The sequence below is a fragment of the Opisthocomus hoazin genome, chromosome 30 (assembly GCF_030867145.1).
Source record: "Opisthocomus hoazin isolate bOpiHoa1 chromosome 30, bOpiHoa1.hap1, whole genome shotgun sequence".
Classification (NCBI taxonomy): Eukaryota; Metazoa; Chordata; class Aves; order Opisthocomiformes; family Opisthocomidae; genus Opisthocomus; species Opisthocomus hoazin.
Window position 1 is genome coordinate 2,382,036 of NC_134443.1, and position 15,958 is coordinate 2,397,993.

Genomic DNA, 15,958 nt, shown 5'->3' on the forward strand with positions numbered 1-15,958 from the left:
AATCGCGCCGCGATTTGGCGTTAATTAACGAGCGCTTACGGGAAGGGCCGGCTGCAGGAGTTAGCGCTGCGCTTTTCCGGAAGATGGATTACCTCCGGAGCATCCGCGGGGACGCGCCGGTGCTGGGCCAGGGACATCCCGTCCTGTGCTGGGGACATCCCGTCCCGTGTCGGGGGACATCCCGTCCTGTGCTGGGGACATCCCGTCCCGTGTCAGGGGACATCCCGTGCCAGGAGCGGGGTCCCACGGGGACAACGGGCATCAAGAAGCGCCCAGCGGGTGTGGGAGGGGACACGGGTGCCGCGGGACCCCTCATTTCCACTCCCACCCCACTTTCCCCTCCCAATATGGGTGCTCTCCTGGGCAGGGCTGGTGGGGAAACTGAGGCACGGAGGGGGGTGGGCCCCGGAAGGGCCAGGCCCGGGGCACCCGGGGCTGGGGGTGCTGGACCGTGGTGTTGACTCAACAGGGAATTAAGCTCGTTAGAAGCGGCGCGGGGTCTGCGGGGGCAGAGACCCCGGGGCAGGAGGTCCCAGGGGGGCTCCCCCGGTGTGTGGGGGGGCAGCAGCCATGGGATTATCGCCCCGGGGGTTGTTTGGTGGCGATGGGGCTGTGTCTGAGGGGATTCTCTGCTGTCTAGTACAGGGGTTGAGCCCGGGACTGTTGCCTTTGTGCTGGCGTCTCCCTCCCTTGCAGCTTGGCGTCGAACCCTCGTTATTCCCTCGTCACTTGGATTTTTTTCCCAAAGTGGTCACATCTGGCAGTGGGTGGTCTCCTGGGGACCCCTCCCCTGTGGTTACAGCACCCGATCCCCCACAGCACCCGAGCCCATCACCAAACCCCTGCGCCATCGGTTTGTAGCTGTCGCCTTCCCGCCCCGGGCAGGCTCGGAGCCGCTGGTGATTTACCAGGGCTGAGTGCGGTGCGTGCCTCAGTTTCCCCAGTGGGGCAGGACGGGGAGCCCCTCTCTTGCACCCTGAGAGTGGAGAGAGGGACAGGAAAAGGGACAGGAGTGGGATGGGGACAGAGCTCAGGACAGGGGTGAGAATGAGGATGGAGATGGGAGAAGGGACAGGGATGGGGGTGGGGGTGGAACGGGAGTGGGGCAGCGCTGAGGGCAGGGATGGGGGGATGGTGAGGACAGGGGTGAGGATGAGGATGGAGACGGGAGGGAGATGGTGGGGATAAGGGTGGGGAAGGGAAAATGGCTGGGAATGGGGATGGGATTGGGATGAGGATAGAGATGGGGACAGGGACAGCGACAGGGGTGGAGTTGAGAGCAAGGCTGAAGGTGGAGCTGGGATGGGGATAAGGATGAGGATGAAGGCAGGAACCGGGATGGGCAAGTGCCGAGGATGAGGATGGGGACGGGGACGGCACTGGGGACGGGAGCAGCCTGCCTGGGCAGCCCACGCGGCGGCCGCCTCCGCAGCAGCTCTCGGGCGAGATGGCTCCCAGCGCCTGGCGAGAGCCCGGGGGGGCCCGGGGAGACCCCGGAGGATCTTGGCCCCCTCCCAGACCCCAGCGGGGAGCAGAGCGGGGGGCTCCGGCGAGGGGTGCGGGTGCCCCGGGCGATGCTCGGGCTGGCGCTGCCGGCCCCGGCGAGCACGAATAAATCCTGCGGCCGTATATAAGCCACCCCAGCGCCGCGTTGCCAGATTTTGTCTGGTGCCTTAATGTCAGGGCTGTAAATTAGCTCCCGGCACCCAGGCGACCTTGGCGAGTTCTCTGCGGGGCTTAGCGCCGGGGGGGGGGAGTGGAGCTGGCCCTGGCCGTGCCTCAGTTTCCCCACTGCGGGGAGGGATGCTGCTGTGCTGGCAGCGGTGATTGCACGCTGAATTTGAACCCGTGGGATGCCGCTGCCCCGGGTCCCGTGGAGCCCCTGTCACCACTGCCACCCCCAAACCCTTGGGGACGGCATCGCCGCGGCGGCAGCGACAGCTCTGGGAGCCGGTGCGGCCGTCACCAGCCCTCGGGTCCCCGGAAGAGCCCCGACCCCAGCACCCCCCGAGCATCCCTTGGGATCCCAAGGAGCATGCACGTGTGTGCACACGCATGTGCACGCAGACGCTGCGCTGGGTGCAAATCGAGCAGCGTGAGCACGCCGGTGGGTGCTGGGTGGCTGTGGCGGGGCCACATCCTGAGCACCCCTTCCCCTTTCCCACCTCGTTCCAGGTTCTCCTTGCCCTTCCCCAGGAGCGACCGGCCCCGGGCTGGGGGCAAGGACCCCCGCCCCTCCATCCCAATGCACCCCAGGGCCGTGATGTTCGGCCACCGCTCGACTGACTGCTGGACGCTGAGCTCGTGGCCACCAAACAGCGACTTCATCGATCGATGGGGACATTTATCTGCCTCCAGCCCGCCAGCGCCGCTGGATCGCCTCCAGCTCGCTAAAATTAGAAGCCGTTAGAGCGGCCGCGCCGCGAGCACGGTGGGAAGGGGAGGTGGGTGCCGGCGTTTGTGCGAGGGGCATCAAGGCTGGCGACGTGGGGTGGGGGGATCGGGGCTGGAGGGCGCTGCTCGACGTTAGGTTTGTGCACAGGGATGGAGGAGAGAAGGGGTCAGCAGGAGCTGCGCCAGGGGTGGGGTTGGAGGCTCCAGGGATGGGGTTGGAGGCACCAGAAGCAGAGTCAGATGGACCAGGGATGGGTTGGAGGCACCAGGGATGGGTTGGAGGCACCAGGGATGAGTTGGAGGCACCAGGGATGGGCTGGAGGGACCAGGGGTGGGGATGGAGGTACCAGAAGCAGCTTCAGACGGACCAGATGGGGATGGAGGCACCAGGGATGGGTTGGGGGCACCAGAAGCAGTGTCAGATGCACTGGGGATGGGTTGGAGGGACTGGATGGGGATGGAGGCACCAGAAGCAGCGTCAGATGGACCAGGGATGGGTTAGAGGGACCGAATGAGGATGAAGGCACCAGGGGTGGGGATGGAGGCACCAGAAGCAGCGTCAGATGCACCGGGGATGGGTTGGAGGGACCGGATGGGGATGGAGGCACCAGAAGCAGCATCAGATGCACTGGGGACGGGGTCGGATGGACCAGAAGCAGCGGTGGCACCGCGGGGGTCCCTGCGAGCTCCCGGGGGGGGGGGTTAATGTCCCTTTCCCCTCGTTTCTTTGCCCCTTGAAGCCAAACCAAGGCTTCTGAAGTCCCTCGAATGCCGCGTTTTAACTCTCCAGCCCCGAGTGACCCCCGAAGGTGACAGCCCCGGGCCGGAGGGACCCAGCGTGCCCCGGGCTGACACGGAGGGGTCGGGCTCCCGGCTTTTAGCTGCAGCGCGGCGGGGAAAAGGGAACCGAACCGGGAACCGAGGCAGCGGTTCCGTTTTCCCTGGATGTGCTCTCCACTATTGAGGAAAAAAAAAATAAGGAAAGAATAAAATAAAAGAGAAAAGCTGCAGCTCGCCGGCTGCGCCGACCCCCCCGCTGCTCCGACAGCGCTCGAAGGCTGAAAAATGGCTTTTAAAAAACATTTTTTTGGTTATTCTTTTGATCCCCCCCCCCCCAAGCTTGGCTCCCCGGCTCCGGCTGCCCGGGACTGGGGGCTCTGCCGCTCCCGCTCGCTTGGTCGGCAGGGGGGTGGGGGGGTTAAGCCCCCCACGGGGGTCCCTTCCCCCCCTCCCAGGACAATAACTTTTCCCCGTGGCCTTTTCCAGCGCGTCCTCGCGTCGCGGCTCCGCGCGTGGTTATTTATGGGGGGGTGAGATGGGGCCGGGCCGGGGCCGCCGGCTGGAAAAGGCCATTGCTGACTTTTCGCTAATGGGGCCGTTAAAAATCTGCAATAAAACAGCCCCCCCCCTCCCTGCCCCCCCCCCCCCTCTGGGAGCTGCCGAGGGCCCAGCCCCTGGGCCATACTGGGAACTGACTGGGACCATACTGGGGTGAGACTGGGGGCGTACTGCAATGAGTCTGGGACCATTATCAAGATCAGATTGGGGGGGGGCATAATGGGATGAGACTGGGACCATACTGGGATGAGACTGGGGGGCATACTGGGATGAGACTGGGACCATTACTGAGATCAGACTGGGGGGTCTACTGGGATGAGACTGGGGAGCATAATGGGATGAGACTAGGACCATACTGGGATGAGACTGGGGGGCATACTGGGATGAGACTGGGACCATACTGGAATCAGACTGGGAGAGCATCGAGGGATGAGACTGGAGCTGCACGCTGGGATAAACCTGGGGGCCATACTGGGATCCAACTGGGGCTGCACTGGGACCTCATACTGGTGGGACCATACTGGGAGCAGAAGATGTCATACTGGGAGTGCACAGGGACCACACTGGGGGTGGATGGGGCTAAACTGGGCTGAGCCTGGGCCCACCCACGCCCATACTGGGAGGGGACGGCGCCCACAGGGCTCAGCCGCCGTCGCTTTTCCTTCCAACCCCGATTCCAGCCAGAAAAGATAAAAAAATATAAAAAAAGCGTTGCATTTGTCGAATTCTGTGTTTTTAACGAGATAAATAAAGAATTAAAAATGCCCCACGAGCCGCGGGGGAGGAGCACACAGGTCATAAGGGGAAAAAATTCCCCAGATTAACAATAACAATAGCAATAATAATAATAAATAATAATAATAATCAACCTTTTCCCGGCCCCCGGGGAGGGAGGGAGGATATAATATAGGCTTTTATTTTACTTTCTCTTTATAAATACCCCCCTTCCCCTTGCCCCACGGCGGGAGGTGCCGGCTGGGGGCCGCTCCCCCCACCGGCACTCGTGGTTTAGCCCCCCCAAACCTGGCTTTTCTCCCTTAAAAAGGGGGAACCCCCCCCCCCGAAGAATCCCTGTCCCCCATCCTTGGGGGTCCCGTCCTTGGGGTCCATTGTTGGTGTCTTCATTATTGGGGTCCTCTGCTTGGGGTCCCCTACCAAACTATGGGGTCCCATCGTTGGGGTCCCCATCTTTGGGGGTCCCATCCTCAGAGTCCCCAGCCATGGGGTCCCATCTTTGGGGTCCCATCACTGGGGCTCCCTCTTTAGGGTCCATCATTGGGATCCCTCATCCCTGGGGTCCCATCTGTGTGGTCCTCGACCTTTGGGTTCCAACTTTGGTGTCCCCCATCCTTGGTGTCTCCATCTTTGGGGTCCCCTCCTTGGAATCACATCCTTGTGGTGGGGTTCCATCTTTGGACTCCCATCGTTAGGATCCCATCTTTGGTGCCCCTGTCCTTGGGGTCCCCATCCTTCAGATCCCCATCCTTGGAGTCCCATCTTTGGAGTCCCATCCTTGGGGGTCCCATCCTTGGTGTCCCCATCTTTTGGATCCCAATCCTTGGTGGCCGCATCCTTGGAGTCCCATCCTTGGGGTCCCCTCCTTTGGGTCCCATCCTTGGTGCCCTCATCCTTGGAGTCCCATTCTTGGAGTCCCATCCTTGGGGTCCCATCCTTGGGGTCCCATCCTTGGTTCCCTCATCCTTGGAGTCCCATCCTTGGAGTGCCCTTCTTAGGGTCCCCAGCCTTGGGGTCCCCTCCCTGGGGTCCCCATCCCGGGGCTGTCACTGCATGGGGCCGTAGGGCCAGTTGAGGGTGGCCCCGGCCAACAGCATGTCGCGGATGAGGGTCTCGATGGGGGTCTTGCCGACCAGGCGGCTGAAGAAGAGCTGCTGGATGCCGGGGGCGGAGACGCTGCGCAGGGCGGGCAGGCGCAGGAGCAGGCGCCCGAAGCGGCTGGGCTGGCTCGGGTGCTGCCGCCGCACGTGCTCCTCCAGCGCGCACTGCGACTTCTCCTGCAGCCCGGCCACCTGCCCCGGGTCCGACAGCCCCACCGCGTCTGCGGGGCGGGGAAACTGAGGCACAGCCCCGCCCCTCCAGCTCTGCCCGCTCCGCCCCCACCCATTCATTCCCTCTACAGCCAGCCCCGCCCCATCACCCCCACTTTAGCCTCACCCCATTGGAGCCCCACCCCACTAAGTCCCGCCCTAAGACCCACCCTACTAAGCTCCACGCCAAGCCCCCCCCATTAATCTCCTTCCCAAGCCCCACCCAGTCATCCCGAGCCCATTCATTCCCTGCCCACCCATCGACACCTGCCCTCTTTCAACCCCACCCCATTAAGCCCTTCCCCAAGCCCCACCCCATTATGCCCCACCCCCTTTAGTCCCACCCATAAAGCCCCACCCCATTATGCCCCACCCCATTTAGTCCCGCACCATTTAGCCCCTCCCAGTCATCCCCCGCCCATTCACTCCCTGCACACCCATTAATGCTCACCCACTTGGGACCCCACCCCATTAAGCCCCACCCCCTTGGGACCGCACCTCGTTAAGCCACGCCCCATTTAGCCACACCCATTTATCCACCCCCTATTTAACCACACCCCATTTAGCCCGCCCCACCCCCAGCCCATTCATTCCTTGCCCATTCATCAACACCAACCCCACCCCCTCGGGACCCCCACCCCCTCAAGCCCCTCCCCTCTCGGCCCCGCCCCCCTAAGCCCCGCCCCCTCACCGGGGGAGAAGAGGGCGACAGCCTTGAGGCAGGCGTACTCTGCAGCGTCGACGTGCAGGGCCTTCAGCTTCTCCACCTGCTCCTGGAAGAGGCGGATGTGGTCCATGAAGGCCACCACGCGGTCGGCGGCCATGGGCGCGGCGTGGAGCCCGGCGGCCGCCAGCAAGGGCGCGGCGTGCAACGGCAGCGCCGACTGCGCCGCGTTCAGCACGAAGAGCTCGCTCCAGCCCAAGCGGAGCAGAGCCACTTGATCCGAAAGCTGCAAGTCCGGGAAGAAGGGGATGCCCTTGGCCCACTCGACGGCGCTGAAGAGGAGCCGAGCGGCCAGCTCGCAGATGCCCTCGATGCCCACCACGCCGCCGGGCTGCAGGCACTGGGTGCCGTAGCGTGCCGGCGGGTACGGTTCGGCGCGGAGCAGCAGTGAGATGAAGCCGCTCAAGTAGCCGTGGCTGCCGTAGGGGTCCCCGGGGACCATGGGGTACTGGCCGGGGCTGCTCGGGGCGTGAGCCACGCGGCCCCGCTGCACGGCTGCGGAGGGGAGCAGGCGGTCAGCGCCCCGAAGCCCCCATCGCCGCCCTGCGTCCCCCCTACGCCCCAGGGATCAAACACACCAGGCTGGGGTGTACCCAGGGGTGCGGGGTGGGTGCTGGAGGGTCCCCAGGGCATGCCCTCACCCGTGTTAGAGGGGGACGTGGCACCGAGGCTGGGGACAATCCCCCCCCCCCCAGTGACCCCCTCAGGGCTCGGCGTCCGACAGCTCCCACCCGGCTCTTCAGCCAGGATGGACATAAAATACGGCACACGGGATTTGGGGGGTCCCACACGCAAGCACCCCCTTCCTGCAAGGGGATGGTGCTAACGAAGGGCCCTGAGGAGATGCTATGGGTGCCCCCCCCCCCCCCCCAAAGTGCCAGCACCCGGGGGAGGGGGTCAGAAGCACCCCTCTGGGTCCCACCCCTTGCGTTTTTTTCATTTGGGGCTTAAAAAACTCCAAACTGGGGTTGTTTTCTCTCCCGTGGCGATGCCGTGAGCAGGGGTCCAGCCTCCTCCTCCTCCGCCCGGTGCCCCCTGCTCGCCCCCCGGCATCGCCGTCCCCCGCGGCGGGGGCAGGCTCCGAGCCCGCTTCAGCCTAATGCGGCGTGACAGCCCCAGGTGTCAGCCAGCGGTCGGGATCGGGGGGCCACGGGGACAGGGGGTCCCCAGGATCAGGGCACTGGGGGTCTCCTCCCGCTCCCCCCTGAGCCCTCAGGGTGCAGCGTGCAGCTCCCGCTCCCCCCAAACGCTCCCTCTGCTCAGCATCGCCCCGGCGGCATTTGTGGGGTGCAGTCCCCTCCTCGCTGCCCGTGCAAGACCATGAGACCCCCCCCAAAAGCCCCTTTGCATCACCATGAACCCCAAATCCCTCTTGGAGCACCACGAACCCCAAGCCCCTTTGCTCTTCCATGAACCCCAAACCCCTTCTGCATCACCCCAAAACCCCTCTGAACCACCCTGAACCCCTTTGCATCCCCCCTCACCTCCCCTTGAACCACCCCAAACCCCTTCACATCCCCCCAAACCCCTTCACATCCCCCCAAACCCCCTGTGCACTGCCCCAAACCCCTCTGTGTCACCCCAAAGCCCCTTTGAATGCCCTCCAAACCCCTTTGCACCACCCCAAACCCCTTCACATCCCCCCAAACCCCCTGTGCACGACCCCAAACCCCTTCACATCCCCCCAAGCCCCTTTGCACCACCCCAAACCCCTTCATATCCCCCCAAACCCCCTGTGCACCACCCCAAACCCCTTCACATCCCCCCAAGCCCCTTTGCACCACCCCAAACCCCTTCACATCCCCCCAAACCCCCTGTGCACCACCCCAAACCACTCTGCGTCACCCCAAAACCCCTTTGAATGCCCCTCAAACCCCTTTGCGCCACCTCAAACCCCTTTTGCATCCCCCACCAAACCCCCTTTGCATACCCCCCCCACCCCCTTTGCATCACCCCAAACCCCCAACCGCTTTTTTCCCCCTTTTTGGGCAAAACAATCCCTTCAAACCATTGAAGGGTGTGTCCTGGAAAAAAAACGTGGGTTTCAGCCCAAAAAAGCCACGGGAGCCGCCATGGAGGGCTTCCTCCCCCGGCTCCATCCACCCCGGCTCACCCGTCCTCCGGCAGCGCCGATGACCCCAAACCCGGCCGCCGGGTCGGGCCTCCCGGTCCCCGTGCCTCATCCCAGCTGATTTTCGGGAAGCCAAAATTTAATCCACCTTTCCCAGCTCAATCCTACTCCTGGGGCTGGCACCCCGGCACCCTCAGGGAATCAATCCAGCCTGGAGCTGCGCTCGGCTCCCAAAATGCCGGTTTTGGCACTGGATTCGGTGCCGGAACCGGTGCTGGATTGGGTGCCAGCTCCCAGCCCGGAACGCTGGGATAAGGGGCATCACGGGGAGCACAAGGCGGTGGGTTTGGGGCACCCCAACTCGAGCTGGTGTGGCCAGCGATGCCGCGATCGGATGGGGAAACTGAGGCACAGAGTAGCCGCACCCAGTAAATGAAATCCCCGGGAAGGTTTCACCCCCGGACGCTTTTCCGTCGGCATCCACGGCGTTTCCCGGTGCCTGGGGGTGCCGCATCCCTTGGCGGTTTCATGCCCATCTCAGGGCAACTGGGAGCCCCCCAAAAATCAGAGCTAAGAGGGGGTGCAGGGGGGGAGATGGGGGGCTCTGCCTGGGGAACAACGCCGTGCCGGGAGAGCCGCCGCGGCAGCGCCCATCGCGCCGGATCTCGGCATTCACCAGCGCCGGCAGCTTGCGGGAATTCCCAATTAAAACAAAGAGAAGAAAGACAAAAACAGCCCCAAACCCCAAAAGCCGGGATCTGACCCCAGACGACCCCGCTCCGCCTGGCTTCTCCAGCGCCGGGCACTCGGCTGGATTGATTTCTTCTCCCTCCCCAGGGATTTAATCCCCAGCTCCGGCCGTGCGAAGCCGGCAGAGGTTTGCGACGAGGGTGTCTCGCTGCACCCAGGACCGCCGCAAAAATCCCCCCCTCCCCCTGCCCCGGACACCCAATCGGCCTTTTTGGGGAAGAAAAAGGCAAACTGGGGGTTGGGCCGGGGCCGGTTTTGGCCCTGACCTTGCTCCCACCGAATTCCCATTGCTTTGTGCAAGCCGGGGGTGCGACGCCGCGGCCGTGCTGGGACGCTGGAAGGATCACTTCCCCCCCCCCAGCCACAATCTTCCACCTTCTCTGAAATGCTGTGATTTCTTTTTTTACGCTAGAAAAGGCGACTTTGGAATTTGCGGGGTTTTTTTAAGGCTGGAAAAGGTGACTTCCCGCACGGGAGCGTCGCTGCCATCGCTGCTGCCGAAGGACCAAACCCACCGGCACCGGCTCGAGGTCTTGCGGAATAAATCCCGAGGAAAAGACAGAGCGGGGGGGGTCGAGCAGCTGGGCCCTCACTAGAATTATTTAATAATACTCAATTTATAAATAAGGACCTTGAAGATGAATGAGGACCCCTCCAGCCCTTACTCCAGCAGGGAGGACGCCGCGCGGCAGAGCTTCAGAGCCGAGCTTTCGGCACGGCAGCGAAGCCGATGCCCCAACGCACCGTTTCGGGCTTGAAAACCCCAAAAATCTGCTTTAAAGCTATTGTTTTTTAGGGAAAAAAAAAAAAATCAGCTGAAACTGTGCCGCTGGGGGTGGCTGGCGGCAGAGGGACCGATCCGCGGCGCATCGCCGCGAGCTTGGAACGCGATTTCAATGCCGGTCACGCGAAGTGTTCAGAGTAATTCACTTCGGCTTTACTGGACGCTCGTCCCAAAACGCCGAGTTCTCGAGCTTTTAGAGAATCTCTGTGTCGTTGCCCGCCAGCCCCCGGGTTTTTGAACAGCCCCGTCCCTGCGCTGAATCTAACGGAGAGGAGCAGGGAAGCGTCCCCACCTCGGCGCGGCCCCGGACACCGAGCCCGAGAGCAACGCCGAGCTGGGGAGGTTACGCGACGATGTAATTAAGTGGAATAAGAAATACGTTCCCTCACGGAGCCTTTCCCGTGGGAAAAGCCCCCCCAAAATAACATTATGGGGGGATTTGTCCCCTGGAAGGCAGAGCCAGGGGGAGGAGGGAGCCCCGAGCTCGCTGCTGGGGGGTGACGCCGCGTTTGGGGGTCACAACGCAGCCGCAGCCCTGGGGAGGACGGAGAGGGGCTCGGGGGGCTCGGCGGCGCCGGGGGCTGGGGCTCTCCCTGGTCTGGGGGGGCTCGCCCTGGGTGGCCGGCGCTGAGGGAGGGTAAAGAGCGAAGGAAAAACGAAAGGGAAGAGGGAGAGGAGTTTTCTCTTTCTCTTTTCCCCCTTTTTCTTTCCCTTTCCTTCCCCGCCAACCCTTTCTCAGCTGCTTTCGCTTTCTTTCTTTTACTTTCTCCTTCTTCAGGCGCTCCTTTCTCTTTCCCTCCCTTCCCTTTCTCTTTCTCTTTTTGGTTTCTCTTTTTTGCTCTCTCCCGTCCTCACCTTGCGCTTTCTCTTTCTCTTTTGTCTTCACCGTTCGGGCTCACTCGCTCCCTTCCTCCTTTCCCCTCTCCTCTCCTTTCCCCCCGTTCTCTTTTTTGTTCCGGCATTTTTTCCCCTTTCGCCCTTTTTTCCTCCCTTTCCCCCTTTTCTTTCATTTGATTTTTTTGCTCCCTCTCGCTCTTTTCCACGTTTCCCCCTCCCTTTCCTTTCTGCCTTCACTCTGGCTCTTCCTGGCTCTCGCAGCTCTCATTTCGTGCCCGCTCCCCGTTTGCGCCCCGGCCCCTGCCACCCTCTCGCCTTCTCTTGCCTCCCCTCTCCCTTTGCACGCTCTCTTCTTCATTTCCACCCTCTCTCCTTTTCCAGCCTCCATCCCCCTTCGGCATCCCCTCTCCTTTTCCCTCCTTTCTCCCTCTTTTTGAGCCTCTCTCGCATCCCCTCTCCTTTTCCAGCCTCTTTACCTTTTTGCATCCTCTCTCCCGCTGTTCCACCCTCTCCTGCTGTCACACCCTCTCTCCTTTTGCATCCCCTCTCCCTCTTTTCCATCCCCTTGCCTTCTTTTCCTACCTCTGTCCTTCTTTTCCATCCCCTTTCCTCCTTTCCCATCACCTCTCCTCGTTTTCCATCCCCTCTCCCTTTCCGTCCCCTCTCGCCTTCTTCTCCGTCCCTTCTCCTTTCACCTCCCTTCTCCCACTTTTCCATCCACTCTCCGTCTTTTCCATCTTCTCGTCCTCTTTTCCACCCTCTCCCCTTCTTTTACATCCCCTCTCCCTTTTTTGCATACCCCCTCCTTTTCCATCCTCTCTCCTCTTCCAACCCCTCTCCCACTCTCCCGCACTCTGCCTTTCTCGTGCACCCTCTCCTTTCGCATCCCCTCTCCTTTCTCTCCTTTTCCATCCCTTCTCCTTTTGCACCCTCTCTCCCTCTTTTCCATCCTCTCTCCCACTTTTCTACGCTCTGTCCTTCTTCTGCATCCCCTCTCCTTTTCCATCCCCTCTCCCACTTTTCCACCTTCTGTCCTTCTTTTCCATCCCCTCTCCTTTTCCATCCCCTCTCCCACTTGTCCACCTTCTGTCCTGCTTTTCCATCCCCTCTTCTCTCCCATCCCTTCTCCCACTTTCCCACACTCTGCCTTTCTCCTACATCCCCTCTCCTTTTCCATCCCCTCTCCCACTTTTCCACGCTCTGTCCTTCTTCTGCATCCCTTCTCCTTTTCCATCCCCTCTCCCACTTTTCCACCTTCTGTCCTTCTTTTCCATCCCCTCTCCTTTTCCATCCCCTCTCCCACTTTTCCACGCTCTGCCCTTCTTCTGCATCCCTTCTCCTCTTCCATCCCCTCTCCTTTTCCGCCCTCTCTCCCACTTTTCCACCTTCTGTCCTTCTTTTCCATCCCCTCTCCCGCTTTCCCACCCCCTTGCACCCTCTCTCCTTTCCCACCCCTTCTCCCTCTCCCCCCCCCTCGCCCCTTCCGCCCCCTCGCCGGCCCTTCCCCGCGCCCCCTCCCCACCTTCCCGCCGCATCCCCACGCGGAGGCACTTGCGGAGCCGGCAGTACTGGCACTGGGTTGCGGTGGTGCTGGTCCACGGGGCAGTCGCGGCCCCCCCGGCAGCTGTAGGCCAGGTTGCGCCGCACCGAGCGCTTGAAGAAGCTCTTGCAGCCCTCGCAGGTGAGCTGCCCGTAGTGCTTCCCGCTCGCCCTGTCCCCGCACACCAGGCAGTCCCCCGCAGCCTTCCCCGCAGCCTCCGGGCCGCCGGCAGCGCGGGGGGGGGGAGCAGGAGGAGGGGGGGGAGGAGGCTCCGGCCACGGCCCCGCCGCCAGGGCCATGCTGGGGGGGGGGGGGGGGGCAGGGGGGGAGCCCCCCCGGGGAAGGGGGTGTTCGGGGCGGGGGTGGAGGAGAAGGGGAGCCGGGGAAGGGGGAGCCCCGGGATGGAGAGGGGGGACCGGGGATGGAGGAGCGGAATCCGGAATGGAGAGGGGGGGTCCCGGGGTGGAGAAGAAGAGTCCGGGATGGAGAGGGGGGACCGGGGATGGAGGAGCGGAATCCGCAATGGAGAGGGGGGGTCCCGGGATGGAGAAGAAGAGTCCGGGATGGAGAGGGGAGCGCCGGGATGGAGGAGCGGGAAAGGAGGGCAGGGAAGGAGGAGCGGAATCCGGAATGGAGGGGGGGGGGTCCCGGGATGGAGGGGGGAGACCGGGGATGGAGAAGGGGGTCCGGGATGGAGGGAAGAGTCCGGGATGGAGAGGGGAGACCTGGGATGGAGGAGCGCAAAAGGAGCGCCGGGATGGAGAAGAGGAAACCGGAATGGAGAGGAGGGGTCCCGGGATGGAGCGGGGGAGACCGGGGATGGAGGCGGGAGACCGGGATGGAGGGGGGAGACCGGGGATGGGGAGAGGAATCGGGGATGGAGAAGGGGGTCCGGGATGGAGCAGGGGGTCCGGGATCCAGGGACGAGTCCGGGATGGAGGGGGAGCCCCGGGATGGAGCAGGGGTCCGGGATGGAGCAGGGGGTCCGGGATGGAGGGGCCGGAAAGGAGCCCCGGGCCGGGGAGCGGATTCTGGGCTGAGCGGGGCTCCGGGACGGAGCGACGGGGACCGGAGACCCGGAGCTGGGCGCGCCCGGGACGCGGGAAGGGGGCTCCGGGACGGCGAGGGGACCCCGGGCTGGAGGAAAGGACCCCCCCCCCCGCCCCGGGAGGGGACCCCCGGGCTGGAGCGACCCCGGGGCGGCGGCTCCGGGAGAGGGCCGGGGAGGGCCCGGCGGGGCCGGCGGGCCGGGGAAGGACTGGCGGCGGCGGGGGGAGGAGGAGGAGGAGGAGGAGGAGGAGGAGGAGGAAGAGCAAAGTTGTTTCTCCTCCCTGCGGGCGCTGCCCGGCGCCGGGGGGGGCTCTGGGGGGGCCGGGCTGGGGGGGGGGGGGAGCGGGTGGAGGATGGGGGGGGGGGCTGTGCGCGTGGATCTGAGCGTGCAAACGGGGGCGCGCGCACCCGGCCCCACGCGCGCAACGTGCGCGCAGGGACCCGGGGGGGGGGGTGCCGCCACCACCCACCTCCCTGCCCCGCAGCCAATCAGGGTAGCGAGGGGCGGGGATAAGGGGCGGGGCCAAGACAGGCTCGATGGGGCGTGGTCTTCGGGGTAGGGGGCGTGGCTTGGGTGGTCCGCAGGTTTAGGGAGCGGTGAGACCGGGGGGCCGCGGGGCCTTCTGGGAGTTGTAGTTCTGGCGGGCGGGGCGGTGACGTGACTGGGCGGAAGGACTCCATCTCCCGGCGTGCTCAGCGGCGGAGCGGGGCAGGAGCGGAGATCGGGTGAGGGGCGGGGGGGGACGGGACGGGACCCCAGTATTGGGGGGGGGACCCCGGCATTGCACGGGGGGGGGTGTGGGGATCAGGCCCTTCTGTCCCTGCTCCCCCTCTGCGGTCTGGGGGGGCTGAGGGTGGACGGGGCTCCCCCACCCCCCCAAAAGCCGGAGCTCACCTTAACCCCGCTCTCCATGCAGCCCCATACCCCCCCCTCCTGCCAACCCCCACTTAGGGGTCCGATCCTGCAGAGCCCCCCCCAAACTCACCCCCATCCCCCCCTCCTCGTGCCACCCTCATAAGCGGGGTCTGGTCGTGCAGAACCCCCCCCCCCCCCCCCCAGTCACCATCCTTAACCACACCGCCCCCCCCAGAACCCCCTCTGTCCCCCCTTCCCATCACCCCCACTTACAGGGCCTGGTCCTGCAGAGCCCCCCCACCAACTCACCCCCCCATGCAACCCCATGCCCCCCCCTTCTGCCCCCTACATAAACGGGGCCTGATCCCGCAGACCCCAAAACTCCCCCCCCCAGAACCCCCCTAACCCCCCTTCCCATCACCCCCATTTACAGGGTCTAATCCTGCAGAGCCCCCCCCCCCCAAATGACCCCCCCATGCATCACCCCACCCAGAAACCCCCAACCCTCCCTTCCTATCACCCCCATTTATAGGGTCTGATCCTGCAGAGCCCCCCCAAACTCAGCCCCCGGCTCCCCCTAACCCCCCTTCCGAGCCCCCCCAAACTCAGCCCCCGGCTCCCCCCTAACCCCCCTTCCCATCACCTCCATTTACAGGATCTGATCCTGCAGAGCCCCCCCCTCAAACTCACCCCCCATACACCCCCCCCTTGAACACCGCTTCCTGCTACCCCCCCATTAACGGGGCCTGATCCTGCAGAGCCCCCCAAAACTCCCCCCCCGCAACCCCTTGCCCCCTCTCTTCTTCCCCCCCATAAACGAGGCCTGATCCTGCAGAGCCCCGCTAAACTCACCCCCCCATGCAACCCCATGCCCCCCCCATCACCTGCATAAACGGGGCCTGACCCTGCAGACCCCCCCAACCTCCCCCCCCCCCCCCCCCCGTTGCAACCTCGCCCCCCCACAGCCCCCCCAACCCCCTTTCTCTCCCCGCAGCCCCTCGCCGAGGAGGGGGGGGCTCAGCACCCATGGGCCCCCTGGCCCGCGCCATCCGCGCCAAGCTGACGGCGGCCCTGCAGCCCACCCACCTGCAGCTCCGGGACGAGAGTGGGCGCCACGGGGGCCCCCCCCGGCGCCGAGACCCACTTCGCCGTGCTGGTGGTGAGCCCCCTCTTCGCCGGGGTGCCCCCCCCTCCAGCGGCACCGCCTGGTCCACGCCGCCCTCCGCGCCGAGCTCGCCGGCCCCCTGCACGCCCTCGCCATCGTCGCCAGGACCCCCCAGCAATGGGCCAGCGACCCCCGCATGCCCCCCGCCACCCCCCTGTCTGGGGGGGTCCAAGCACGAGCGGCGGGGGGCCGGGGAGTCGCCCAGCGACGGGTGACGGCCGCGACCCCCCCCCTCAGCCCTGGTGACACCGCGGCGGGGGGCACGCACACCCCAAATTTCGGCTAAAATATGGGGGTGACCCCCACCCCGCGTCACCCCCGGCTGCCCTGTGGGTCCCGCCCTGGGCGCAGCCCCTCCCCCGCCGCCCGCTCCCACCCCGGGGGGGATTTTGGTGCCTCCCCCA

General features: G+C 64.6%; 2 protein-coding genes across 2 annotated transcripts; one reads left to right on the forward strand and one right to left on the reverse strand.

The window, feature by feature from the left end:
* Positions 1-4,754: 4,754 nt before the first annotated feature.
* On the reverse strand, positions 4,755-12,782 carry LOC142365045 (nuclear receptor subfamily 2 group F member 5-like). The gene is given in 4 exon segments (XM_075445467.1): positions 4,755-5,788; positions 6,469-6,996; positions 12,466-12,520; positions 12,522-12,782. Coding segments are annotated over 4 exon segments (1,119 nt in total). The 3' UTR covers positions 4,755-5,513.
* BOLA1 (bolA family member 1) lies at positions 11,198-15,952 on the forward strand. Its single transcript, XM_075445466.1, is given in 5 exon segments — positions 11,198-12,624; positions 15,384-15,505; positions 15,507-15,572; positions 15,574-15,693; positions 15,695-15,952. Coding segments are annotated over 4 exon segments (351 nt in total). The 5' UTR covers positions 11,198-12,624; positions 15,384-15,415; the 3' UTR covers positions 15,770-15,952.
* Positions 15,953-15,958: the final 6 nt, after the last annotated feature.